General features: G+C 34.6%; 2 protein-coding genes across 2 annotated transcripts in view; one reads left to right on the forward strand and one right to left on the reverse strand.

Moving 5' to 3' along the window:
- Positions 1-18469, forward strand: part of Fancm (FA complementation group M) — a 69463-nt gene extending 50994 nt beyond the window's left edge. The window contains exons 17-23 of the mRNA XM_047539938.1: positions 316-444; positions 1712-1868; positions 10524-10630; positions 11361-11867; positions 14458-14824; positions 16530-16821; positions 18200-18469. Of these exons, the coding sequence (XP_047395894.1) occupies positions 316-444; positions 1712-1868; positions 10524-10630; positions 11361-11867; positions 14458-14824; positions 16530-16821; positions 18200-18335 (1695 nt within the window). The 3' untranslated portion in view covers positions 18336-18469. The remainder of the gene's footprint in view (positions 1-315; positions 445-1711; positions 1869-10523; positions 10631-11360; positions 11868-14457; positions 14825-16529; positions 16822-18199) is intronic.
- Positions 18470-21832: 3363 nt separating this feature from the next.
- Mis18bp1 (MIS18 binding protein 1) overlaps positions 21833-23915 on the reverse strand; it is a 43266-nt gene continuing 41183 nt past the window's right edge. The window contains 2 exon segments of the mRNA XM_047542521.1: positions 21833-21942; positions 22244-22295. Of these exon segments, the coding sequence (XP_047398477.1) occupies positions 21839-21942; positions 22244-22295 (156 nt within the window). The 3' untranslated portion in view covers positions 21833-21838.

A 23915-nucleotide genomic window follows, 5' to 3' on the forward strand; every position in this document is an offset into this window, starting at 1 on the left:
CTGAAAATAAGAATTTTCACCAAATATATTTGGTGTAATGCCAAATTGAATAAAAATATATACTAATATTATTTACATTACCTAATTTGGTAATTGGCATGTAGTATTATTCAACTTACTAGTTTTAAAATTCTTAAATATTATTTATTTATAACAATGACTCTGAATTGTGAGATCAATTTTATTTTCCTAAGAGAATTTTGGGCCACATATTTTTTAAAAATGTGAAAATGAAAGCAACAACCCTTGAGATACACAAGATAAAAACAATTCAAGTATTTTTGCTTATGTAAGAATTTTGTTGCATTTTTATAGTTAGAATTATCATCTAGTGATGAGAGTGAGAATTTTCACAGACCACATTCACAATTAGAAGATTTCAAGGATTTTAACAGAAATGCTAGAAGAGTCATCAAAGTCCAAAAGACACAGAGTCACCTAAAGGTAATTTTTTTTTAAGTATATTTTACATATACATATTTTATTAGTAAGGATCATTAGCTTTTATAACAAGTTAAATAAATTTATTCATACATTTTCTTTATAGAAAAATGCCACAATTTCTTCCTTTTCTTTCTTTTTTTTAAAAATTTTTTTGTACTAGGGATCGAACCCAGGGGCATTTAACTATTGAACTGTATCCCCCATCCTTTTTATTTTTTATTGTTTCATGTTTAGACAGTATCTAAGTTGCAGAGGCTGGTGCTTCAGCCTTCTGAGTCACTGGGATTACAGGTGCACACCACCATGTCCTGCAGAAAAATGCCACAATTTTTTAAAAAGTATTTTGCTACAATCTTGTTTTTTTTCCTGGAATTAAAATGTCCAAGTGTGTTTTTTTTCCCCTTTGTGTTGATACTTTATCTTCTAGTGTTGCATTATTTTGAATGAGTAAATGAAGAAATTAAAATATATTAATAATTTATTGCTCATATTGAAGAAGATATAAAGACAAAAATCAGAGTTTTAGGACATTTGTTTTTATAGTCATTATATTGCCCTTCTTTTCTTGTCCAAATTCAAATATTTGAAGAAGAGTTCTTATTCTTAGCTCTTTTCCCTCCTGATCAATCCTTTTTGTTTTAGTATTTTTCCTGGTAGACTCAGGACACTGTTAATTAAAAACATTGAGCATGAAACAATGACTTATACAATATTTTACTTAAAATCATCAGGAGTAACTTTAGATTTGTTACTTTGTCATCTCTTCTTGCAGGTGTTTTCCCCCCACCCTCTGCCACTCCTATACTGGGGATTGAAACCAGGGTACTCTACCACTGAGCTATATCTGTAGCTCTTTTTATTTTGAGACAGGTCTCGTTAAGTTGCTGAGGCTAACCTTGAATGTGCTGTTTTCCTATCTCAGCTTCTCAAGTTGTTGGGATTGTTGGCATGCACCATTGGGCCTGGGTTTTTTTTTTTTTCTTTTAAATCTTAAAAGCATTGATAAGAAATCCTTTTTCTTAAGCGCAATAACTTCTACAGCACAGGAGAGTAACTATAGTTAATTGTGTATTTCAAAATAGCTAGTAGAGAATATTTTGAATGTTTCCAACACAAAGAAATGGTGTTTACCATTACCATGATTTAATCTTTACACATTATGTACGTGTATTGAAATGATTCAATAAATATATATAATTAGGTATCGGTTAAAAATTTAAAAATTCATTTTCCAGAAATAAAATGGGTGTTTTCTAATTTATTTTAGCATATGGCTAAGAAGTTTTTTGATGATGAAGCAGAACTTTCTGAAGAAGGTGCTGAATGTGTTTCATCAGATGAAAAAGATGAGTCAGAAAATGAACAAGATTCTTCATTACTTGGCTTCTTAAATGATGAAACTCAGCTTTCACAGGCTATAAATGGTAAGTGTTATAATGATGCTTTTTTAAAAAAAATGTTCATTCAATGTTTCTAATATCATTTAAATATTTTAAGCCATTTTCAATGAAACTAGACATTAAAGGGAATTAAATTTGGTATGTGAAAAATATTTATTTGTCATTTTCATTTAAATCCTGTTAGTACTTGCTTTATTTTAGGCTTGTTTGTTTATAGGCTTCTGCCTATTTAGAATAGTTCTCTCCAGATTGATCTCACTGGCTCACGTGTCAAAGGTTCATTTAGCTAATATTTAGTGTTTGGTAATATGAGGCACTTGGGAAAGATAAGGCAGTGAACAAGGGGACAAAAAGTTTTCCATATTAAACTTATATTTGAATGGAAGGAGACAGAATACATATAACAAGTAAATTACTCAGTGTATTGTAAGATGAAACATTTACAGAAAAATGAAAAAATAAAAATATAGGGAATTGGGTTGGCTGGGGTTGGAGGTATTAATAATGGACAAGTTCCCATTTTAAGTAAAGTGATGTAGGAGTAGGCCTCATTGAGAAGATGACATTCAATTAGTCACTAGAAGAGGGGTTTAGCAATGTGTATTAATAAAAAATCTGAGAAAAAAGGTAAACTTATTGAATTTGCCAAGTAAGGGAGTTTTGATTTCAGAAAATAGTGTCTTCAAGCAGTACCTGAACATATCTTGTATATCAGACACTTAGAGCTAATGATTATAATTGGCTATACTGGAAGTGAGAAATACTGATTGGTTCTTCAGTATTCTGGTCTTTCACAGATTTTGTCATTTATTCTGCTCATGCAGTCTTAGCCAATGATTTACAACAGCAAAGCTTACCAAGGTCCATGAGTTTAAATAAAAAGATGTTTAAAGATAAAGTTGATTATCCTTAATGCTGATATGATTTGCAAAATAAGATTTTATACCTCTGATGCTCATTACTTGAAGTGCTTTTTGTGGGTTTGCACCATAATCTTGGTGGCAGAATGTTGATTGAAAAATAAGAAGCCAGTTCAGTTCCCTGACGCAGGGTGTGTACCTAACCTACTCAAGGAATAGCATTGTGAGTGGTATTAGGGGGAAGGCAAGTAGTAAGTAGTGAGATCAGAGACCGAGTGTATAGTCAGATCATGATCTGACATATTTGAATTACAATCTCTCTAGCTTCTATATTGAGAATGACCTACAAGGCAATAAAAGTAGGAGACCAGCTAGTATGCTGTTGTAGTAAACCAAGCCCAATCAAAGAATAATAGTGTCTTCTGCCAGGATAATATTGAGGAAGGTGAGAAAGATTAGATTTTGGATAGGTAAAGCTAACAGGATTTTCTGATGGATTAGAAAGAGAAGAGTCAGTGGGTAGGGCAGCAGCATGGGTGTAGTTGTTATTTGATATTGAGAAGACAATAGATGGAGAAATTTGGATGGAGAATGGGGAGATCTCCATTTCAGACATAGTACATTTGAAATATATGTGATTTCAAAACTTTTTTAAAAAAAGTCCCCTTTGCTATAACTTTTAAAAATGATAGGCATAAATAAAAACCTGTATTTCCCAATTTTTACTTAACTGAAAATCATGAAAATTAGCTGCAGATTTTAACTGTTTTTAAATACATGTTTTCTTTTCTGCCTGAACTTCTTGTGGTCTTTAGAATACTTCTCTAAATGAGATACAGTCCTAAGAGATACAGTTTTCATATACATTTGTTTTGATTTTTTTTTTTTTTTTTTTTTGGGTGCTGGGGATTGAACTCAGGGCCTTGTGCTTGCAAGGCAAGCACTCTACCAACTGAGCTATCTCCCCAGCCCCTCATATACATTTGTTTGAATGGAAAAGCACTGTCTTAAATCATTTTAGGAGAGCGAGCGAGCCAAGGCAGAGAGCTTAAATATGTTGTTCGTGATCACCCAACTAGATGATCTGATTTCAGAAGCAAGTCCTGAATTTGCATTTTCAAGTAATTGTTTTTAGATTTTTTAAAAATATATATTAGTATCTTTTGTATAAAATGTTTTTACATTGTTTGAATCATGAAATTGGGAGTAAGTCAAAGTTAAATACCATTTTTTTAAATTTATTTTTATTATAAACAAATGAGATACATGTTGTTTCTGTTCGTACATGGAGTAACAGCATACCATTTGTGTAATCATATATTTACATAGGATAATGATGTTTGATTCATTCTGTTATTTTTTTCCTTCCCCCCTACCCCTCCCACCCCTCTTTTCCCTCTACAGTCCCTCCTTCCTCCATTCTTGCCCCCCTCCCACCCCCCATTATGTGTTATCATCCGCTTATCAGTGAGATCATTCATCCTTTGCTTTTTTGAGATTGGCTTATCTCACTTAGCATGATATTCTCCAATTTCAATCATTTGCCTGCAAATGCCATAATTTTACTCTTCTTTATACCTGAGTAATATTCCATTGTATATATATACCACAGTTTCTTTATCCATTCATCAATTGAAGGACATCTAAGTTGGTTCCACAGTCTGGCTATTGTGAATTGAGCAGCTATGAACATTGATGTGACTGTATCTCTGTAGTATGCTGATTTTAAGTCCTTTGGGTATAGGCCGAGGAGTGGGATAGCTGGGACAAATGGTGGGTCCATTCCAAGTTTTCTAAGGAATCTCCACACTGCTTTCCAGAGTGGCTGCACTAATTTGCAACCCCACCAGCAATGTATGAGTGTGCCTTTTTCCCCAACATCCTCTCCAACACCTATTGTTGCTTGTATTCTTGATAATCACCATTCTAATTGGGGTGAGATGGAATCTTAGTGTAGCTTTGATTTGCATTTCTCTTATTACTAAAGATGGTGAACATTTTTTCATATGTTTGTTGATTCCTTGTAGATCTTCTTCTGTGAAGTGTCTGTTCATATCCTTAGCCCATTTGTTGATTGGGTTATTTCTATTCTTGGTGTAGAGTTTTTTGAGTTCTTTATATATTCTGAAAATTAGTGCTCTATCTGAAGTATGAGTGGCAAAGATATTCTCCCACTCTGTAGGCTCTCTCTTCACATTGCTGATAGTTTCCTTTGCTGAGAGAAAGCTTTTTAGTTTGAATCTATCCCAGTTATTGATTCTTGCTTTTATTTCTTGTGCTATGGGAGTCCTGTTAAGGAAGTCTGATCCTAAGCCAACAAGTTGAAGATTTGTACCTACTTTTTCTTCTATAAGATGCAGGGCCCCTGGTCTGATTTCAAGGTCCTTGATCCATTGTGAGTTGATTTTTGTGCAGGGTGAGAGATAGGGGTTTAGTTTCATTCTGTTGCATATGGATTTCCAGTTTTCCCAGCACCATTTGTTGAAGAGGCTATCTTTTCTCCATTGCATATTTTTGGCCCCTTTGTCTAGTATGAGAAAATTGTATTTATTTGGATTTGTGTCCGTGTCCTCTATTCTGTATCATTGATTTTCCTGTCTATTTTGGTGCCAATACCATGCCGTTTTTTTTACTATTGCTTTGTAGTATAGTTGAAGATCTGGTATTGTGATACCCCCTGTTTCATTCTTTCTGCTAAGGATTGCTTTAGCTATTCTGGGTTTCTTATTCTTCCAGATTTATTTCATGATTGCTTGCTCTATTTCTGTAAGGTACGTCGTTGGGATTTTAATTGGAATTGCATTTAATCTGTATAGGCGCTTTTGGTAATATGGCCATTTTGACAATATTAATTCTGCCTATCCAGGAACATGGGAGATCTTTCCATCTTCTAAGGTCTTCCTCAGTTTCTTTCTTCAGTGTTTTGAAGTTTTCATTGTAGAGATCTTTTACCTCTTTGGTTAGATTGATTCCCAAGTATTTTATTTTTTTTTGAGGCTATTGCAAATGGAGTTGTTTTCCTTATTTCCCTTTCAACTGTTTTGTCGCTTGCGTGTAAAAATGCTTTAGATTATGCATATTGATTTTATAGCCTGCTATTTTGCTGAATTCATTGATGAGGTCTAGAAGTTTTCTGGAGGAGGTTTTTGGATCCTTTAAATATAGAATCATGTCATCAGCAAATAGTGACAGCTTAAGTTCCTCTTTTCCTATCCGTATCCCTTTAATTTCTTTAGTCTGCCTAATTGCTCTGGCTAGAGTTTCGAGGACAATGTTGAATAGAATTGGTGAAAGAAGACATACCTGTCTTGTTCCCATTTTTAAAGGGAATGGTTTCAGTTTTTCTTCATTAAGAATGATGTTGGTCATGGGCTCAGCATAAATAGCCTTTACAATGTTCAGGTATGTTCCTACTCTCCCTATTTTTTCTAGTGTTTTGAGCATGAAGGGGTGTTGTATTTTGTCGAACGCTTTTTCTGCGTCAATTGAAATAACCATATGATTCTTATACTTAAGTCCATTGACATGATGGATTACGTTTATTAATTTATGGATGTCAAACAATCCTTGCATTCCAGGGATGAACCCCACTTGATCGTGATGCACAATTTTCTTAATATGTTTTTGGATACGGTTTGCCAATATTTTGTTAAGGATCTTTGCATCTATATTCATCAAGGATATTGGTCTAAAATTTTCTTTCCTTGATGTGTCTTTTCCTGGTTTGGGTATGAGGGTGATATTAGCCTCATAGAATGAATTTGGTAGGGTACCCTCCTTTTCTATTTCCTGGAATACTTTGAGAAGTATTGGAATGAGTTCTTCTTTGAAGGTCTTGTAGAACTCGACTGAGAACCGTCTGGTCCTGGGCTTTTCTTGGATGGTAGGTTTTTAATGGCTTCTTCTATTTCATTGCTTGATATTGATCTATTTAAATTGTGTATGTCCTCCTGGTTTAGTTTGGGAGGAACATAGTCTCTAGAAATTTTTCAATGTCCTCGGTAGTTTCTATTTTGTTGGAATACAGATTTTCAAAGTAGCTTCTCATTGTTGTCTGTCCTGATATTTCCTTTTGCATCACAAATTTTCGTAATCTGAGTTTTCTTTCTCCTTCTCTTTGTTAGTGTGGCTAAGGGTTTGTCTATTTTGTTTACTTTCTCAAAGAACCAACTTTTTGTTCTGTCAATTTTTTGAATTGTTTCTTTTGTTTCAATTTCATTGATTTCAGCTCTGATTTTAATTATTTCCTGTCTTCTACTACCTTTGCTGTTATTCTGTTCTTCTTTTTCTAGAGCTTTGAGCTGTAATGTTAGGTCATTTAGTTTTTGACTTTTCATTCTTTTCTGGAATGCACTCCATGAAATGAATTTTCTTCTTAGTACTGCTTTCATAGTGTCCCAGAGATTTTGATATGTTGTATCGTCGTTCTCATTGACCTCTAAGAATTTTTTTTATCTCCTCCCTGATGTTTTCGGTTATCCATGTTTCATTCAATAGCATATTATTTAGTCTCCAGGTGTTGGAGTAATTTCTGTTTTTAATTTTTAATTTTTATTTTTTTGATTTCTACTCTCAGTCCATTATGATCTGATAGAACACAAGGCAGTATCTCTATTTTTTTGCATTTCCTAAGGGCTGCTTTGTGGCATAACATATGGTCTATTTTCGAGAACATTCCATGTGCTGCTGAGAAGAAAGTGAATCCGCTCATTGATGGATGGAGTATTCTATACATGTCTATTAAGTCTAGGTTATTGATTGTGTTATTGAGTTCTATGGTTTCTTTGGTTGGTTTTTTTTTTGGAAGATCTATCTAGTGGTGACAGTGATGTGTTAAAGTCACCCAGAATTATTGTGTTGTGGTCTATGTGATTCCTGAAATTGAGAAGGATTTGTTTGATGTACAGGGATGCACCATTGTTTGGGGCATAAATATTTACTATCGTTATGTCTTCCTGATTTATGGTTCCCTTAAGCAGTATGAAATGTCTTCTTTATCCCTTCTTACTAACTTTGACTTGAAGTCCACTTTATCTGCTATAAGGATGGAAACCCCTGCTTTTTTACTGAGTCCATGTGCATGGTAGGTTTTTTCCCATCCTTTCACCTTTAGTCTGTGAATGTCTTTTTCTATGAGATGAGTCTCTTGCAGGCAGCATATTGTTGGGTCTTTCTTTTTAATCCATTCTGCCAGTCTATGTCTTTTGATTGATGAGTTTAGGCCGTTAACGTTCAGGGTTATTATTGAGATATGATTCGTATTCCCAGTCATTTGGCTTATTTTTGGTTTTTAAGTTGGCTTGTTTTCTCCTTTGAGTGGTTTTTCTCTAAGGTAGTTCCTCCCTTTGCTGACCTCCTTTGTTGTTTTTCATTTCCTCCTCATGGAATATTTTGTTGAGAACATTCTGTAGCGCAGCCTTTCTGTTTGTAAATTCTTTTAACTTTTGTTTATCATGGAAGGATGTTATTTCATCTTCAAATCTGAAGGTTAGTTTTGCTGGTATAGGATTCTTGGTTGGCAACCATGTACTTTCAGAGCTTGAAATATGTTCCAGGCCCTTCTAGCTTTTAGAGTCTGGGTTGAGAAATCTGCTGTTATCTGTATTGGTCTCCCCCTATATGTAATCTGATGCTTTTCTCTTGTGGCCTTCAAAATCCTATCTTTATTTTGAATGTTAGGCATTTTCATTATAATGTGCCTTGGTGTGGATCTGTTGTGATTTTATGCATTTGGTGTTCTGTAAGCCTCTTGTATTTGATTTTCCATTTCATTCTTCAGGTTTGGGAAATTTTCTGATATTATTTCATTGAATAGGTTGTTCATTCCTTTGGTTTGTATCTCTGTACCTTTCTCAATCCCAATAATTCTTAAATTTGGTCTTTTCATGATGTTCCATAGTTCTTGGAGATTCTGTTCATGATTTCTTAACATCTCCTCTGTTTGGTCAACTTTATTTTCAAGATTAAATATTTTGTCTTCATTGTCTGAGGTTCTCTCTTCTAAGTGGTCTAGTCTTTTGGTGATGCTTTCCATTGAGTTTTTTATTTGGTTTATTGTTTCCTTCATTTCAAGGATTTCCTTTTTTTTTTCTTTTTTTTTTTCCAGAATCTCTATCTCTTTGTTGAAATGATCTTTTGCTTCCTGCAGTTGCTCTTTCATCTGCTGATTGGTATGATCGTTCATTGCCTGCATTTGCTCTCTTATCTCATCCTTTGCTTCGCGAATCATCTTAATCATGTATAATCTGAAGTCCTTTTCTGACATTTCTTCTAACATACTGTCATTGGATTCTATGAATATCGAATCTAATTTGTTTGGATCATTTTCTTCCCTTATTTTTTCATGTTGTTCATGTATCTTCCCCTCTAGCAGTGCAGATCTGGGGTATTGCAGATTTCCCCCTATAGGCTTATCGTGGCCCTATAGGTTTCCAAAACTCTTTAAGGGGAGATCAATAGTAGCAGTGCCCAATTCAGACACTATGCAATCCTAGACCAAATAGCACCTATGAGGACAATAACAAAATTGTCCTAATAAACAGAATGAGTTCAAATATTATCTTCAGTAAAACAAACAGATTTGCAATAAGGTCTGCAGTTTCAAATGGAGGACAAAGAGGATGCAGAGGGATGTAGAATGTGACTGTTAATGGGATAAGAAAAGAATATACAGAAGTTCTAGATAATAGAAAGGGTGAGAGTGTAATCAAAAGAAATCGGATGTTAGCATGCAAAAAAGGGAGAAAGAGACTCTGAGGGAACAGGTAAACAAAAGGAAAAGAGAGCAAGAAAAGTAAAGAAATAAAAATTTAAATTTTTTCAATAAGGAGAAAAAAAGAAAATCTACAGTATAATAGTCATATAGTAATGAAACCTCCCAGTCTTCAGTAGCCTGATGCATGAGAGGTACCTGACAGTGAGCTTCAAGTCTCCAGCAGGTGTCTCAGGATGGGATTTGCATCACCTAAAGATCGGAGCTAGGGCTTCCAGGATTATCCAAGATGGCCGCTCTGGCTTCGAAATGTGTTGGCAAATGGGGAGCTGCAACTCAGGGGTGGACGTGGTCAGCAGGAGGTCCTGGAGGCAGGATATGGTTGGTCAGGCAGGGGTCCTGGAGGTCGGGTGTGTGGTGTGGTTGTGGGATCCTGGAGGCCGGGTACAATCAGTCGGTCTGGGGTCTCGGTGATAGGGCACAGTCAGTTGGTCTAGGGGTCCTGGCGGCAGGGAGCAGTCAGTTGATGTGAGGGCCCCAGAGGCAGGGAGTGATCGGTCGGGCTGAGGGATCCTGGAGATGGGGCTCAGTCAGTCTGGCCAGGGGTCCTACGGGGCCCGGCTGTTGTCTGAAAATGGTGGCAGCCACGTGTAAGCAAACCTGCAGGTACTGTAACAGTGAACTTCCAGGCAACAGCAGGCAGCTGGTGCTCGTTTGGCGGTGGGCGATCAGTTTGCTGACTGTTGTCGGCGATCGGGAGGTGAACCTTGTGCGTTGGGTGATGGATAGGTGTAAGGCAGGCGATGGACAGGTGAGAGGCAGGCAAATGGTGGATGATAGATGCCTGACAGTGAGCAATCTGCACTCAAAAAAGGCGTCGATATGCTTGCAGACTGCAGGTGATCACAGCAGACAAATGGGGTAAACAGCAGGGGATCCATAAGCAGGAAAAACTACCTCACCAAGAAACAGACATCCTCTTCTTGAAACCAGAGTTATGGAGCGACAAGGAACACAGCCTCCCTCTAGTCCGCCCTCTTGGATCTGTCTTTATCAATTTTTATTTAAAATATTTCTACTTTATCTTAAATTCTTATCTTTATACAGATTCTGAAATGAGAGCTGTTTACGTGAAATCTTTGCAGAGTCCATTGATGAGCAATAAGTACAAAATGGTCCATCAGAAACATAGTAACATAAACATTTTCTCACAGGTATGAACTATAGAAATAAAAATGGAGAATTTCATCATGCTTATGTTGAAATAAGTTCCTGTTAATGATCCTCCATTTTGTTTTTAAAATCGGGTTATTAGAGCTATTCAGGATTTCTGATTAGAGTCAGGAAGATGGACTAAATTTGTTCTCAAGATCCCTTTTAGGCCCTGTTGGATCAAATTATCCTTTATTTTGAGCCAGTTCGAATATCCTATGAAATTTTTTTCCAGTTAGGAGAATGTTTAAAGGAAGTGAGTAGAAATTTATCATCTACTATTTAAAATTTTAATTCTCATGTCATTTCTCTTAAAATTTAATTTTTTTCATAAGACATTCTAAAATTTATAGGTCATTTTTGATTTATGAATAACATTTCTATATTAAATTGCCATATTTGGGTTGACAGTATGGTTATTTGTATCTCTATATGGTAGTATACATACATTTATCTCTGTACATATATTTATGATACAGCACTCATTACATTTTTATCATTGCTTACTTTTTTGACTGTCCTTCCTAGGCTATAAATTTCTAGAGGGTAAATCAGTTCTTTATCCCCCAAGTTCTCATTTTCCTTCATAAAGAATGTACTAGTATGTGTTAGTTGAATAAGTTACTGAGTTAAGGAACATGTAAAATGAACATTCATGCTTAAAAGAATGTGTAAATACATGCTGATTATATGAAATAAATTTAAAATATTTTATTTGTGTTTCTCTTGTAGATTCCTGAACAAGATGAAACCTATTTAGAGGACAGTTTTTGTGTTGATGAAGAAGAGTCTTGTAAAAGCCAATCAAGTGGAGAGGAAGTTTGTGTTGACTTTAACTTAATAACTGAAGATAGTTTTGTAAATGGGAGTAAAAAATATAAAACCCGACGTGCAGTAATGCTAAAGCAAAATTGTGCACGTTCAGAAAAGAAATTATCCAGAATTATTTTACCAGATGATTCAAGTGAAGAGGAAAACAGTGTAAATGATAAAAGAGAAACCAGTATTGTGGGCAGCCCAAGCACTGTTAACAAGAACAAACAGGACCATTGTTTGAATTTAAAGCCTTCTGGGTCTTCTTTGCAGCTCAAAGTTCTTCATAATCCAATAGCAAATCAATCACCAAAGCAGAAACAAGGGACACCACTTAATTCAAAGGATACAATTTCTGATACCTCACCAATATGTACTACTGTTGAGTTACAGGAAGAATGTAAAACATTTCCAACTCGGTTGAAGGTATGGATCAAATTAAAAGAAAAAAACCTTCATATGTTTGCCAAAAAGGTTATTTCTTGGGTTTGTCTTAGTTTGTTGTTGTTGTTGTTGTTGTTTTTTTCTGTTTTGTTTTAAATAATTGGGTTGACAAAAATTAGCAAGAGTATTTTGAAGAAAAAATTTTCAAATTAGAAAATGGAACACTAAATTATGGACAATTTGTAGGATACTTAAGTTTTAATTTTTAAGTGCATTAATAGCTTTCTTAATAGCACTCTGCTAGAAAACTTGACAATTTTATTTAAGAACATGTAGGAAAATAGGGCTTCATGTAAAGTGAAATTAATAGAAATTTTGTGCTTAGAAATTGTTAAACAAGATTAACTTTTCCCCAAAAGAGTTTGAATACAGAAATTTTATCTTTTTATTAGGCAAAGGGGTTTACAATCAGTACCTGGTTTCCTCCCTTTATGTTTCTTTACAGATTGTTGATAAATAGTCCAGTTTTACCTTTTCCCCATCTTGCTATTACTAAGAGAAATACTAAAATCATTTTCAGTTTTTAAGAGTTTATAGTTACAGTAATTTTGCTAAATAGGGGTTAAAGTCATAGTAATAGGAATCCCTTAACATGATAATTTCTTTATCTTGGGAATGAGATTGAACACAGAACTTTTTAAAAAATTAAATTTTTAATTGTCAAAAAGTTTATATTTATTGTGTATAAAATGTTTAGAATATGTATACATTGTGGAACGGCCAGTTTAAGCTAATTATACTTACTATATTTATAATTTTTTGTAGTGAGAACAGGTGTACAACACATTGTTATTAACTATAGTCACCATGTTGTGTCTTCCTAGCTAACTAAAATTTTGTATTATTTGATCTACATCTCTAGCATCCTTGCCCCACTGCCCTAGTAAATTACATTGTACTCTGTGCTTCTTACCAAGATGTTCTAGGCCTTAGAAACATGCCCCAGTATCCACATACCTGTTGCCAAATTGGTGTTTCTAGTTCCAAATCGTCCCCTTCTTTTTTTTTTAAACAAAATTATTTCTTGAAGACATAATTAGGATAAAATTGACTAGGTTAAAACCTTGTAATATACTGGAGAACATAAAGCACTTAGTTTCTTTGAGCTTCAGTATCTTCATCTGTAGTAATAATATACGAACAGATTGGGTAATGTGTTCACAATACTTTAGGAACCAGGAAGTACTATCATTTTAGAGAACATTTCTACTTTGTTATATCCTAACTGGAAATTAGGTGTAGGCTAGTAAAACTTTAAGGACTGTGAAAAAGTATAAGGAGATTTTGACAGAAATGTGTTTTAGATTTTTTTTTATTATTTAATAGAGTTGCATTCAGTAGGATTTTTTTTTACTTGAAATTAGAAGGGGAAGGAATTCCAGGTAAATTTGAGAAGATGGAAAATAGACTAATTTGTCAAAAGCCTTCAGATTTATAATATTAACATTTGCTTTGTTATATGTTACAAACAGTATTCCTTGTCTGCATTTGCCTTTTGTGTTTAGTGTTTTTTGCTATATGAAAATAATTTTTTATGCAGTTCCTATTTTTTTTTTCTTTATACTTTCTGACTTCAGGGTCATGTTTAGAAAGCCGTACTCCAAGATTATTTAAGTAGTTCCAATATTTTCTCTTCGTTTTCTAGTGGCCAGTTCTTCATTACATTTATTCTTTTATACTATATAAAATTAAATATTTAATATAAAAGATTATTTCTGAGTGATTTGGATGTGTATCTTAGTTGAGGATATACAAAAGTGGAAGAGTGCTGCTCTCCCACCCTTACAATGATAACAAAAAGCCATGTAAACTACAAAATCATAAGTTTTCTTGAAACCATTACAAAGCTGAGTTTGTAAGGCAACCATTTTAGGTTGATATCTGAGGAATGTCAGGCATCTCCAATGACAGACTTACAGATTTGGGGCAGTTACTGGATACCATTAAATCTAGTAAGAAGAACTCAGCTAAAAATTTAATGAATGGCAAAAGGCAATGCTTTAGAGTTTATAGAATTCCTCTGAGTTGTAAACACAAGAATTTGCTGCAACCACTTGTGGGGCTCCATAGACTCATCAGTGTCCCTGAGAAAGGTTACTCTGGAAGAGGCACCAAACCAAACAAAACTTTAAAGTCACTGGGGGATATACTCTTTGGGGTTTTCTATACATAAGATGATGTTACTACCAAAATTCATGAGATTTGAGGTAGTTTACTTATTATTTTCCAATTTGGATTTTTGTTTTGCCCATGCTTATTTGCTTTGGTTAGAACTTCCATGACTCTAATAAAGTCATGATGAACACTGAGCTCAATGTTTCTCGTTTAGGAAGAATGTCATATTCCTGTACTGGATCAGATGCTGTTCTCTCACTCCTGTGCTCTTAGTTTTGCCATATCGTGCCATGCAGCTTGACTTGCAGCAGTGACTTGTTCTTTAATCACAGTCACATTAGACTTGTCGAAGGAAATGACCTGCATTATCAATACGGAAAATCAACATGAGGTGTGAAAAGTTTGTGGCCCTATGTTATTTAACCAGCCTGTGATCAGTGTTTTTCTGCTCTTTTAGGTTTGTAGTGCTCTGCAGGATTCTAGAATTTCATACAGTTCCAATTCAAGACCACATTTGACTGAGACGCATACTTCTCTAAAACTCCCACAGGAAAAAAGAACCTGTATTCTTGTAGACAGTCGTGAAATCACTTCTGGTTTAGAAGTAATTTCTTCCTTAAGAGCAATCCATGGGTTACAAGTAGAGGTATGTCCTCTAAATGGATGTGATTACATTGTGAGTAACCGCATGGTGGTGGAAAGGAGGTCTCAATCTGAGATGTTAAATACTATCAATAAGAACAAGCTTATCGAGCAGATCCAGCACCTGCAGAACATGTTTGAAAGAATATGTGTGATTGTGGAAAAAGACAGAGAAAAAACAGGTTTGTATTTTTAAATATTTGTTTAGGAGCCTGTAAAGGAACTTGACTATTATTCTACTGTCAGGCAGTAGAAAACTCTTAAAATATAAATACTTGACTCCATGAATGTCATTTCACATTTTAATGCCATTATGTTTATCATCAGTCATTGTATTTAAATGAAGCCTATGAGAGACTTGAAGGCAAGTGAACCAGTCATGACTTTGAGGAATCCCAGAGAGGAGGGCCAATAAGGCAGCAAGCAATGGAAGAGAGAAGTAGAATTAAGGAGATGCTTGAGTCAGGATTTGTAGGAGTTGGTGGGAGGAGTTGAGAATTACTCTTAGTTGAACAACTTCTTGGTTACTGGCCAGTTAGGTAATGGTGGTGTTTATTGCAATATGATTATAAGAGAAGCAGCAGATTTAAAGGGAACTCAATTTTGAACATGAAGATTGACTTTTGATTGGTCATTGAAATTCAGGCCTGAAATTCAGGTCATTGAATTCAGAAATTCAGATACATTTGGAAATGTCAAATTAGAGTTACAATTAGGGAATTTCTGTGGTTATTTAATTGTATATTGGGAACTCGAGGAACTCCGGAGAGTAGTGAAAAGATCATAGGAAATGGAATCAGATGTATTGATTTCTAGTGTCTTGCTAAGGATGTAGCTCAGTAGTGGAGCATTTGCTTGACATTCCTGAGGACCTGGGTTTGATCACCCGAACTACCCAAAAAAAAAAATTCTGACTTCTTTATAGTTATGTGATTATGTGATGTTTGTTACATTGACAGATCACTCCCTCTGATAAGTATATTAAGTATAACCATATACTTATACCATTCATTTCATCATATTGTGAGCATTAAATGAAATCATGTAGGCCAAAGCCATTATGGAGAAATCGAAGACTTACATATAAAAGGAAATAGTGTAGTTTATGTAAAACATTGGTTTGGGAATTGGGCAACTTTTTCATCCCCCACACTATCACTGGTGAACCATGTGACCTTGGATAACTCAATTTTATCTTTCAGTAACTCAGGGGTTTTTTAAAATTTTTTTCCTTTTTAATTCAAGAAGTGAGGGCTGAAGGAAATAGAACAGAGAAAGTAACATGGCAAAAAAAATTATGGAATTACTCTTAGTTGACCAGCTTCTTGGTTACTGGCCAGTTAGGTAATGGTGCTAATGGGGTGGGCATAAGGGGGAATGCCAAAAACAGGATGTAACTAGAATATGGAAAAGAAAATGAACAGGAATGTTATAAGGCTAATAAGTTAATGACGAGGTAACATGAAAATGGGCATGCAGGGTATTTCTGTAGTTAACATTTGGAATAAATACATGAGATAATTTTTGATATCAGTTAACTCAGTAATTAAGGAGCCCTTCATCTGTGCCAGCATGAAAAATAAGAAATTAATAATATAGCCTTGGTTTTCAAAAATGAATTATCTACTGGATATAAATATAAATTCTCCCTTACCTGTTCACATTCCTATGTTGATTTCAGTTTAAGTTCTTATTTTATCTCTTAGATATTGGAGAGTCACTTTAAAACATTTACTATAAGTTTTCTCATTAGTAGAACATAGCACTAGTTCGTTCTTGGGATTTTAAAAATATAAATTAATAAGAATGAAACATAAGAAAAAATATAATGATTGTAGTTAATGTTAGTTACTGAAGTTTGCATTTTCTTAAATATGAAATATTTAGGAGACACATCAAGGATGTTTAGGAGAACAAAGAGCTATGACAGTCTGCTGACCACCTTAATTGGCGCTGGAATCCGAATTCTTTTCAGTTCCTGCCAAGAAGAAACTGCAGATTTACTAAAGGAACTGTCTTTAGTGGAACAAAGAAAGAATGTTGGTATTCATATTCCAACAGTAGTGAATAGTAATAAATGTGAGGCACTTCAATTTTATTTAAGTATTCCCAGTATAAGTTATATAACTGCATTAAATATGTGTCACCAGTTTACATCTGTGAAAGAGATGGCTAACAGGTATGTTTATTTTCATAATATTTTAAAATGATTACTTTTAAATGGTTCTTAGAAGCATTTCATAGAATTTTAATATTTTCAAAAGATATAGCAACTGTTTTTTTTTGGTGGGGGGGGGTCTGTTAACTGATACCAGGTATCACTTAATGCACGAAGATAGGACACTAATGGGGGAAAAAATGTAAGCATTGCCTTTAAGGAGTTATGGGGAAATAGACAATAAACAGTTTGACCTTATATTCTAACAGTTCTGGGCCATTCAGTTCTGTAACTAGAACAATGTTCAAGATGAGAATTGTACTAGTTTTGCTTGTTTTAAAGTGCTAGGGATCACACCCGGGACCTTATGCATACTAGACAGGTACTTTTTCACTGAACCTTACTCCTGGCCCTGATTATTATGTTGCTTGCAGAGGAATATTTTAGAACATAAGTTCATTTTAATTAAAATTCCACAAAAGGTGTGGTGTCTTGTTTAACTTGGGCAGCAATAATCCCGTAAACTGATTGGCTGACTTATAGAGAGTTCTAGAGGCTGGAAGACTGAAGTCAAGGTGACAACATGGTTGGGTTTTGGCAGGGCCCCCTGTTCTGGGTTGTAGTCTACTGACTTCCTGTATTCTCACGGGGGCAGAAACAGAGATAGCTGGGGCCTCTTTTAAAAGGGTGCTGAGGGTTCTACCTTATGATTTACTTACCTCCCAAAGTCCCCACTTCCAAATATCACCTGTATTATTATCCCTCTATCACTCTAATGAAGTAACTGGCATAGACTACTTATGAAGAAAGGTTTATTTAGCCCAGTTTTGGAAACACAGTTCAGTCAGCACAGTAAAGGCTCTGCAGTGATTGTTGTGTCACCCTATGCAGTGGATAGCAATGGCAGGCATGCAGGAGCAAATAATTTCATCAAGCCAGGTACAGGGAGAGAAGGATCCTACAATCCTTTCCAAAGGCAGTGCTGCCTCCAGTAACCTAAGGTTCTCCTAGTAATCCCCACCTCTTAAAAGTCCATACTATCTTCCAGTACTGCTGCCTTGGGGACCATGTTCTCTACACAGGAACCTTTTTTGGTGGTGGTGGTAGGAGACAGAAACCAGCACCATCACATTGGGATTAGAGTTCCAACACATGAATTTTTGGGAGACTCAAATATTCTGTTGATTGCAGATATTGAAGTCATTAGTGCAGATGATTTTATGTAAAGGAAACAAGTTTTTGTTTTATTTAAACTAATGCTACAGATTTATCAGCTGTATGTGTAATGCTAAGGAAGAGATGATTTTCTTAAATGCTATTTGGTGTTCTTTAGGTAAGATAAGAATATTAAATTTTACAGAAACCAAAGGTTAATGTTTTCGTCACATTTATATTTCAGCTCACCTCAAGAAATCTCCACCTATGCACAAGTAACTCATCAAAAAGCTGAGGAGATCTATAGATATATTCACTACATATTTGACATGGAAATGTTATCAGATGATCTTAAAGATAGATCAAAATCTGATTCATGATCAGAGACTGTTCAAGATATGGTTATTGTACTCACTAAATGCACTTCAGGGCTGGGGTGGTGACTCAGTGGTAGTGTGCTCACCTAGCACACATGTGGCCCTGGGTTTGATCCTCAGTACCACATGAAAATAAAATAAGGGTATTGTGTCTACCTGTAACTAAAAAATATCTTTAAAAAAAATTAAAAATGCACTTCAATAATGATTGCTGTGGTTTGTGTTTATCAGTTTAAAATATGTAAGAGAATATTTCCTTATCACTTAGAGATCATTTTGTGTACATTTTTATTTATTATACAAATTATTTTAAAAGAAATTCTTTGATGCTTAGTAAACATTTTGACTAGAATATGAAATTAATTTTTTTATTTAATAAATCAAGGTTTGTTAAAGGTGCTATTGAGGAGAAAATAAAAGCTGAGTTGAGATGTGTTTTGGGACTTGCCCTGCAAGATGTATTGTCATTGTCATTTATTAGCATGAATAGTGTCCATGACTACTGCCAAGTTGGTGGTCATAAACCATTTTTCCTGTATATGAATTATAATATTACTAGTATTTGAAATGTATTGAATCTAAACATATATACATATAGAGTAAGGTATAAGTATCAGATAAATGACCCAGTCACTAGGAAAGTAGAAAATTTAACTGAATGTCACCTCCACCAAAGGCATACAAGTACATTCAAGTCCCATTAATATGAACTCCAGTATAAATGCATTCTACTGTCATGTACATCTAATTAGAATTAGAAAAATTAATAAAAAATATGAACTCCAAGCTATTACTTTTGTTGTTGAAAGATATTCTAAGTGGCACAAAGGTTTGGACTTGGTAGATTTTTTTTTTTGATGGGGTTTACTAGGGATTGAACTGGGTTACCACTGAGCTAAATCCCCAACCTTACCCCATCCATTTTTTTGAGGCAGGGTTAGGGTTTCACTAAGTTGCTAATTTCAGTTTGTCTTTAATCAAAGTAGATTTATTTATACATTATAGAAAAAAAATGACACTTTGTGTGTCTGTGTAGTACTAGGGATTGAACCTAGGAACATTAAACCACTAAGCTACATCCCTTGTACTTTTTACTTAGAGAAGTGTCTAAGTTGCAGAGGCTGGTCTCACACTTGCGACCAAGAAACTAGAGAGTTCTCCTTCACTCTTGACAAAAGTTAATTCTGAACTTTGTTTCTGAGATAGTATAAATTCTGATTTCCAACAATAGCTGACCTCTTATTTGCTGTCCAAAATTATGTCAAAGCCAAAGAGAAAAGAAACATTGTGAATTACTGGCTGGTGTTGTATTTACTTACTGGATCCAAAGTCATACCTTAGTATCTGTTTTGCTGTAATGATTGGATGCTCCCCGTACCGCCCCAGCATTTCTCTTTTACAGTGAGCATAATGCTAAGCTTTGTCAGAAGAAAAGGGCCTTTCTTGCTGGTTCCGCTGTGCTGCTTCATACTCCTGCACGTGGTCCATCAGTGGTAAGTGTGGGTGAGGACGTGTTGGGGTCCTCTGCCCCAGCTACATGCTGGAAGTATGCCGCGTCCCTTCACAATTTCACACTGACCTGGGCTGGGTGACTTCTTTGTAAGCATCTCCCAAAGATACCACATACTCTCTGACTCTCCATATGTCCTCTCAACATTGCACAAATTAACGTGATGTGAGAGAATAATCTAAAGAATTTGTTATGTTTGCTATGTGGAGAGCTTGCTTTAATTCTGGCTTCCAACAGCCTCCTTCTATACTGTCATTGGTGTCCCTTAATCTATTAATCTTACTGATTACTAATCCATCTTATTATTTTAGTCCTTCAGCCCTTAAAGTCTTTGGCTTTTTCACTTTTAAGCGTTCTTCAGAGGTTACTTACCTTATCTTAAACGTTATTAGTTTATTTTATGACCTGACAGAAATGGACGAGTACCAGGAACCTGGCAGGGTGGGATACAAAAAAAAGAGTAGAAAAGGACATTGAAGGAGTTTTGACAGGACATGGGGAATATGAGCACTGAGGGTCAGACTTTGGATCTGGGTTAAGTCTATGCCATTCCAAAATTACCTTTTTGTTTTCTGTTATGGGATTTGGCTTTTAATCTTTGCTTTCTGGAGCTGGGGTTGAAGCTTAAGTGGTAGAGCACTTGGCCTAGCATGTGTGAGGCACTGGGTTTGATTCTCAGCACCATGTACAAATAAATAAAAGTCCAACAACAACTAAAAAATATATATATTTTTAAAATTTGCTTTCTGTTATAAACTGCTTTTGTGTTATGGATTTCTTAACTTCTAAAACACTACATTAACTTCAAGCACATAACATATCAAATACTGGCAACTAAGTTTTATATGGTATTTTTTAGGGCTACTACAAAATAAACCTTTCATACCTTTCTTTTTCTTTATTCCATCCTACATCTACTAAGGGTTTGGGGGGCAGAAATAATCATAGTAGTTTAAAGAAGGATAGACCAATTGTACTACTTTAATCTTTCTAGAAGTGCTATAGTTATATAAATGATTATTACTGACTACATTCTTTAGAAACAAGAAAATGTTATTTTCTACTAAAAGTTCAGATAGTTTTCGCATGGAACTTAATCAGCACCATTAACAAAACGTATATTTATTTCTCTGATCTGTTTAAAAAAAAAAAAAAAACAACCTAGAAACAAATACTACAAAAACTAACTTTATTTGAACAGTCTAATACGAGAGAGTCGATGAATATATACTATAAACAGAGGGAAATATTTTGTCAAATTTTTAACATGATGACAGAATTAAGCTAAAAGGTTATTTCTAAAGAGTTGTAAGTGAAATAAAGGATGTTTACTATGATACAACATTCATTAACTTGGCTCTTGTAATGGTGGATCAATTCACTGATTGTATAATTTATTTTTTACTGAAACAAAATTTAAGCTATGTCTGCAAATGAAAGGAGGGCTGTAGAATGCAACAGAATTTGTTCTCTGGTAAAATATTTATACATTAATAAAGTTATATAGGTTTCGTATAGAGATCAATCAGTTTTTTAAAAAATGAGAAATATCAAACAGTTCCAACAACATGTAATTTAAACATTAAATCAACTCTGGCTTATAACAACAGGCAGTGACAAAGGCTAAAAAGTTTTCATGAATTTAGTGGTCACCAATCCAACTTCTTTCATCTTCCCACCTCCCCTTTCTAGGGTAGCAAAACTTTAAAAAAGTCTATTTGGGACATGATGTCATTAAATCATTAAAGTAAACAGACTTAGATGCTTATAAGAGACAACTATATTTTAATATTATAAAACCAGATTTACAGCTATCTAAAGTTGCAGCAATGAGGACTATTATACAGGATATTTTAATTTGAATACAAACATAACACCTTTGAAAAAATAATCCATATTCATATGAAGCTACATTATGAAGAAAATGCTTATTCACCAAATGAAGACACTAATACACTGCTTCATGATAAAAACCTTTAAAATTTTCTCACTTTTACTATGCAGAATCAGAATTTGAAAAATAGTAATCTTTCTCTTCATCATCTAAAGGTTCCACAGCATTATTGAAAAGTTTTCCAATACCAGAGTTTTCTCCTAAATCTGTAAAGAGATGTTTAATAAAAAGGATTAATACATATCCAACTAATTTTAGTGAAACTGAAGATAAGTGGAAGGAACTAAATAGTAGTCGGTCTCTTTGGAGCCAATTAATTTTAGGATCATCTAAATAAAGATTACGGTAGAGGGCTGGAGTTGTGGTTCAGTGCGTGTGAGACCTTACATTCAATCCTTAGCACCTCATATATAATAAATAAATAAAAGATCCATTGACAACTAAAAAATATTTTTAAAAAATTACCATGTAATAGATCCTTATCTACAAAATGAATGAATAAATTACCTTGGTTAAACAGGATTTTTCTTGATGTTGGAGTTGGGAAATTGGTTTCAACCTATAAAAGAGTTCTCATTAGTAGCTAAATGGTATGTACTTTGATGCCTCCTCAAGTCTAGACAAATTTAAGTATGCTTTATCCCCACAGAATAACAGTTACATCACTTAGTTATCTGTCAAAAGCCTAATTCTCTCTTGAGTTCATCCAGGGCAAAAAAATGAATGCTGTTTCTCATTGTTGGCAAACATTACTATAAGAAAACATAAATGAATGCTACAATGGCTAAAGCTTCTAAAAATTGCCAGTATACTAAGTATTTATTTCATTTAAATATTTAATAATCCTGGGCTAGTAAACTTAAAATATACTTTATCATAATCAAAATAACTGAATATTTGGAATAGACTAGAAAATATAACAATAAACCTCCTATGCTAAGAATTGATGTGAGAAACTTCAGATTAAAATTCATGGTCATAGATACTGATGCAAATGTACCTTTTTCCCCCTTTGTGTGAAGAGGAAAAACACTATTACATCATTCAGCCCTCAAAATAATTCACTAACATAAAACAATATCATTATCCCATTGCCATACAACACATGAAATAAGATTAAAAAGCTCAAGAAGGGGCTGGGGAGATAGCTCAGTTGGTAGAGTGCTTGCCTTGTAAGCGCAAAGCCCTGGGTTGTATCCCCAGCACCACAAAAAAAAAAAAAAGCTCAAGGAGCTGGGGTTGTGGCTCAGTGGTAGAGAACTTTCCTAGCATATGTGAGGTACTGGGTTTGATTCTTGGCATCACATGTAAATAAGTGAATAAAATAAAGGTCTAGCAACATCTAAAAAATAAAATAATAATTTTAAAAAAGCTCACGTAGCATTGGGCATGGTGTACAGTAGGAATCCCAGCTAGTCATGAGGCTAATGCAGGATAATTGTATATTTGAGCCCAGCCTGGGTAATTTAGTGAGACCTTGTCTCAAAAAGGGCTGGGGATGTAGCTCAGTGGTACAACACCCCTGGGTTCAGTCCCTGGCTGTTTTCCCAAAGGAATGTGGGATTGGAATCTTAAGGATCACGAGGAGTCTGGCTAGTTCATATGGAGTTCATATTTCTTTGGAAGAATAGAATCTCCAGACTGATTTTAAAGCAAGGTCCTAGTGAGGTACCTACTATTTCCTGTGTATAAGTAAAGCCCAGGAACATGGATGTGATTATGTAATCCTAATATTTAAAGACTCTGAGAGGAATTATACTCTAGGCAGTATGCTGCATAAACATTTCTTAGGGAAGAAGAGATGGCCATAACCTGGCCTTAAAGGAGTACTTTTAGGGTATCAATTTCCCCTAATCTGCCCCCATAAATTATTCTGCAAGATTAGCTTTGAGGAAATTTGAGGTGAATTAGATTTTCTAAAATCCTACTACTTATATCTGGTTATCAGTAACAAAATCAGAAAGTAAAAATGTAAATAAAAACAATTCAAGGGAATAAAGGATTCTCCTAATTTTTTCTCAAGGGTATATATATCTTTCTATTTTGGCAACCTTGAGTTAAAAGTTTTTTTCTGTAATTGGATTTTAAATATTGGAATGAAAAAATTAAGTAGATGAATCTGAAAACCATCTGAAACTATTTTAAAGTTGTATGGAAGTTGATGAAATGTCTTCTATGA

The sequence above is a fragment of the Sciurus carolinensis genome, chromosome 2 (genome assembly GCF_902686445.1).
Source record: "Sciurus carolinensis chromosome 2, mSciCar1.2, whole genome shotgun sequence".
NCBI lineage: Eukaryota > Metazoa > Chordata > Mammalia > Rodentia > Sciuridae > Sciurus > Sciurus carolinensis.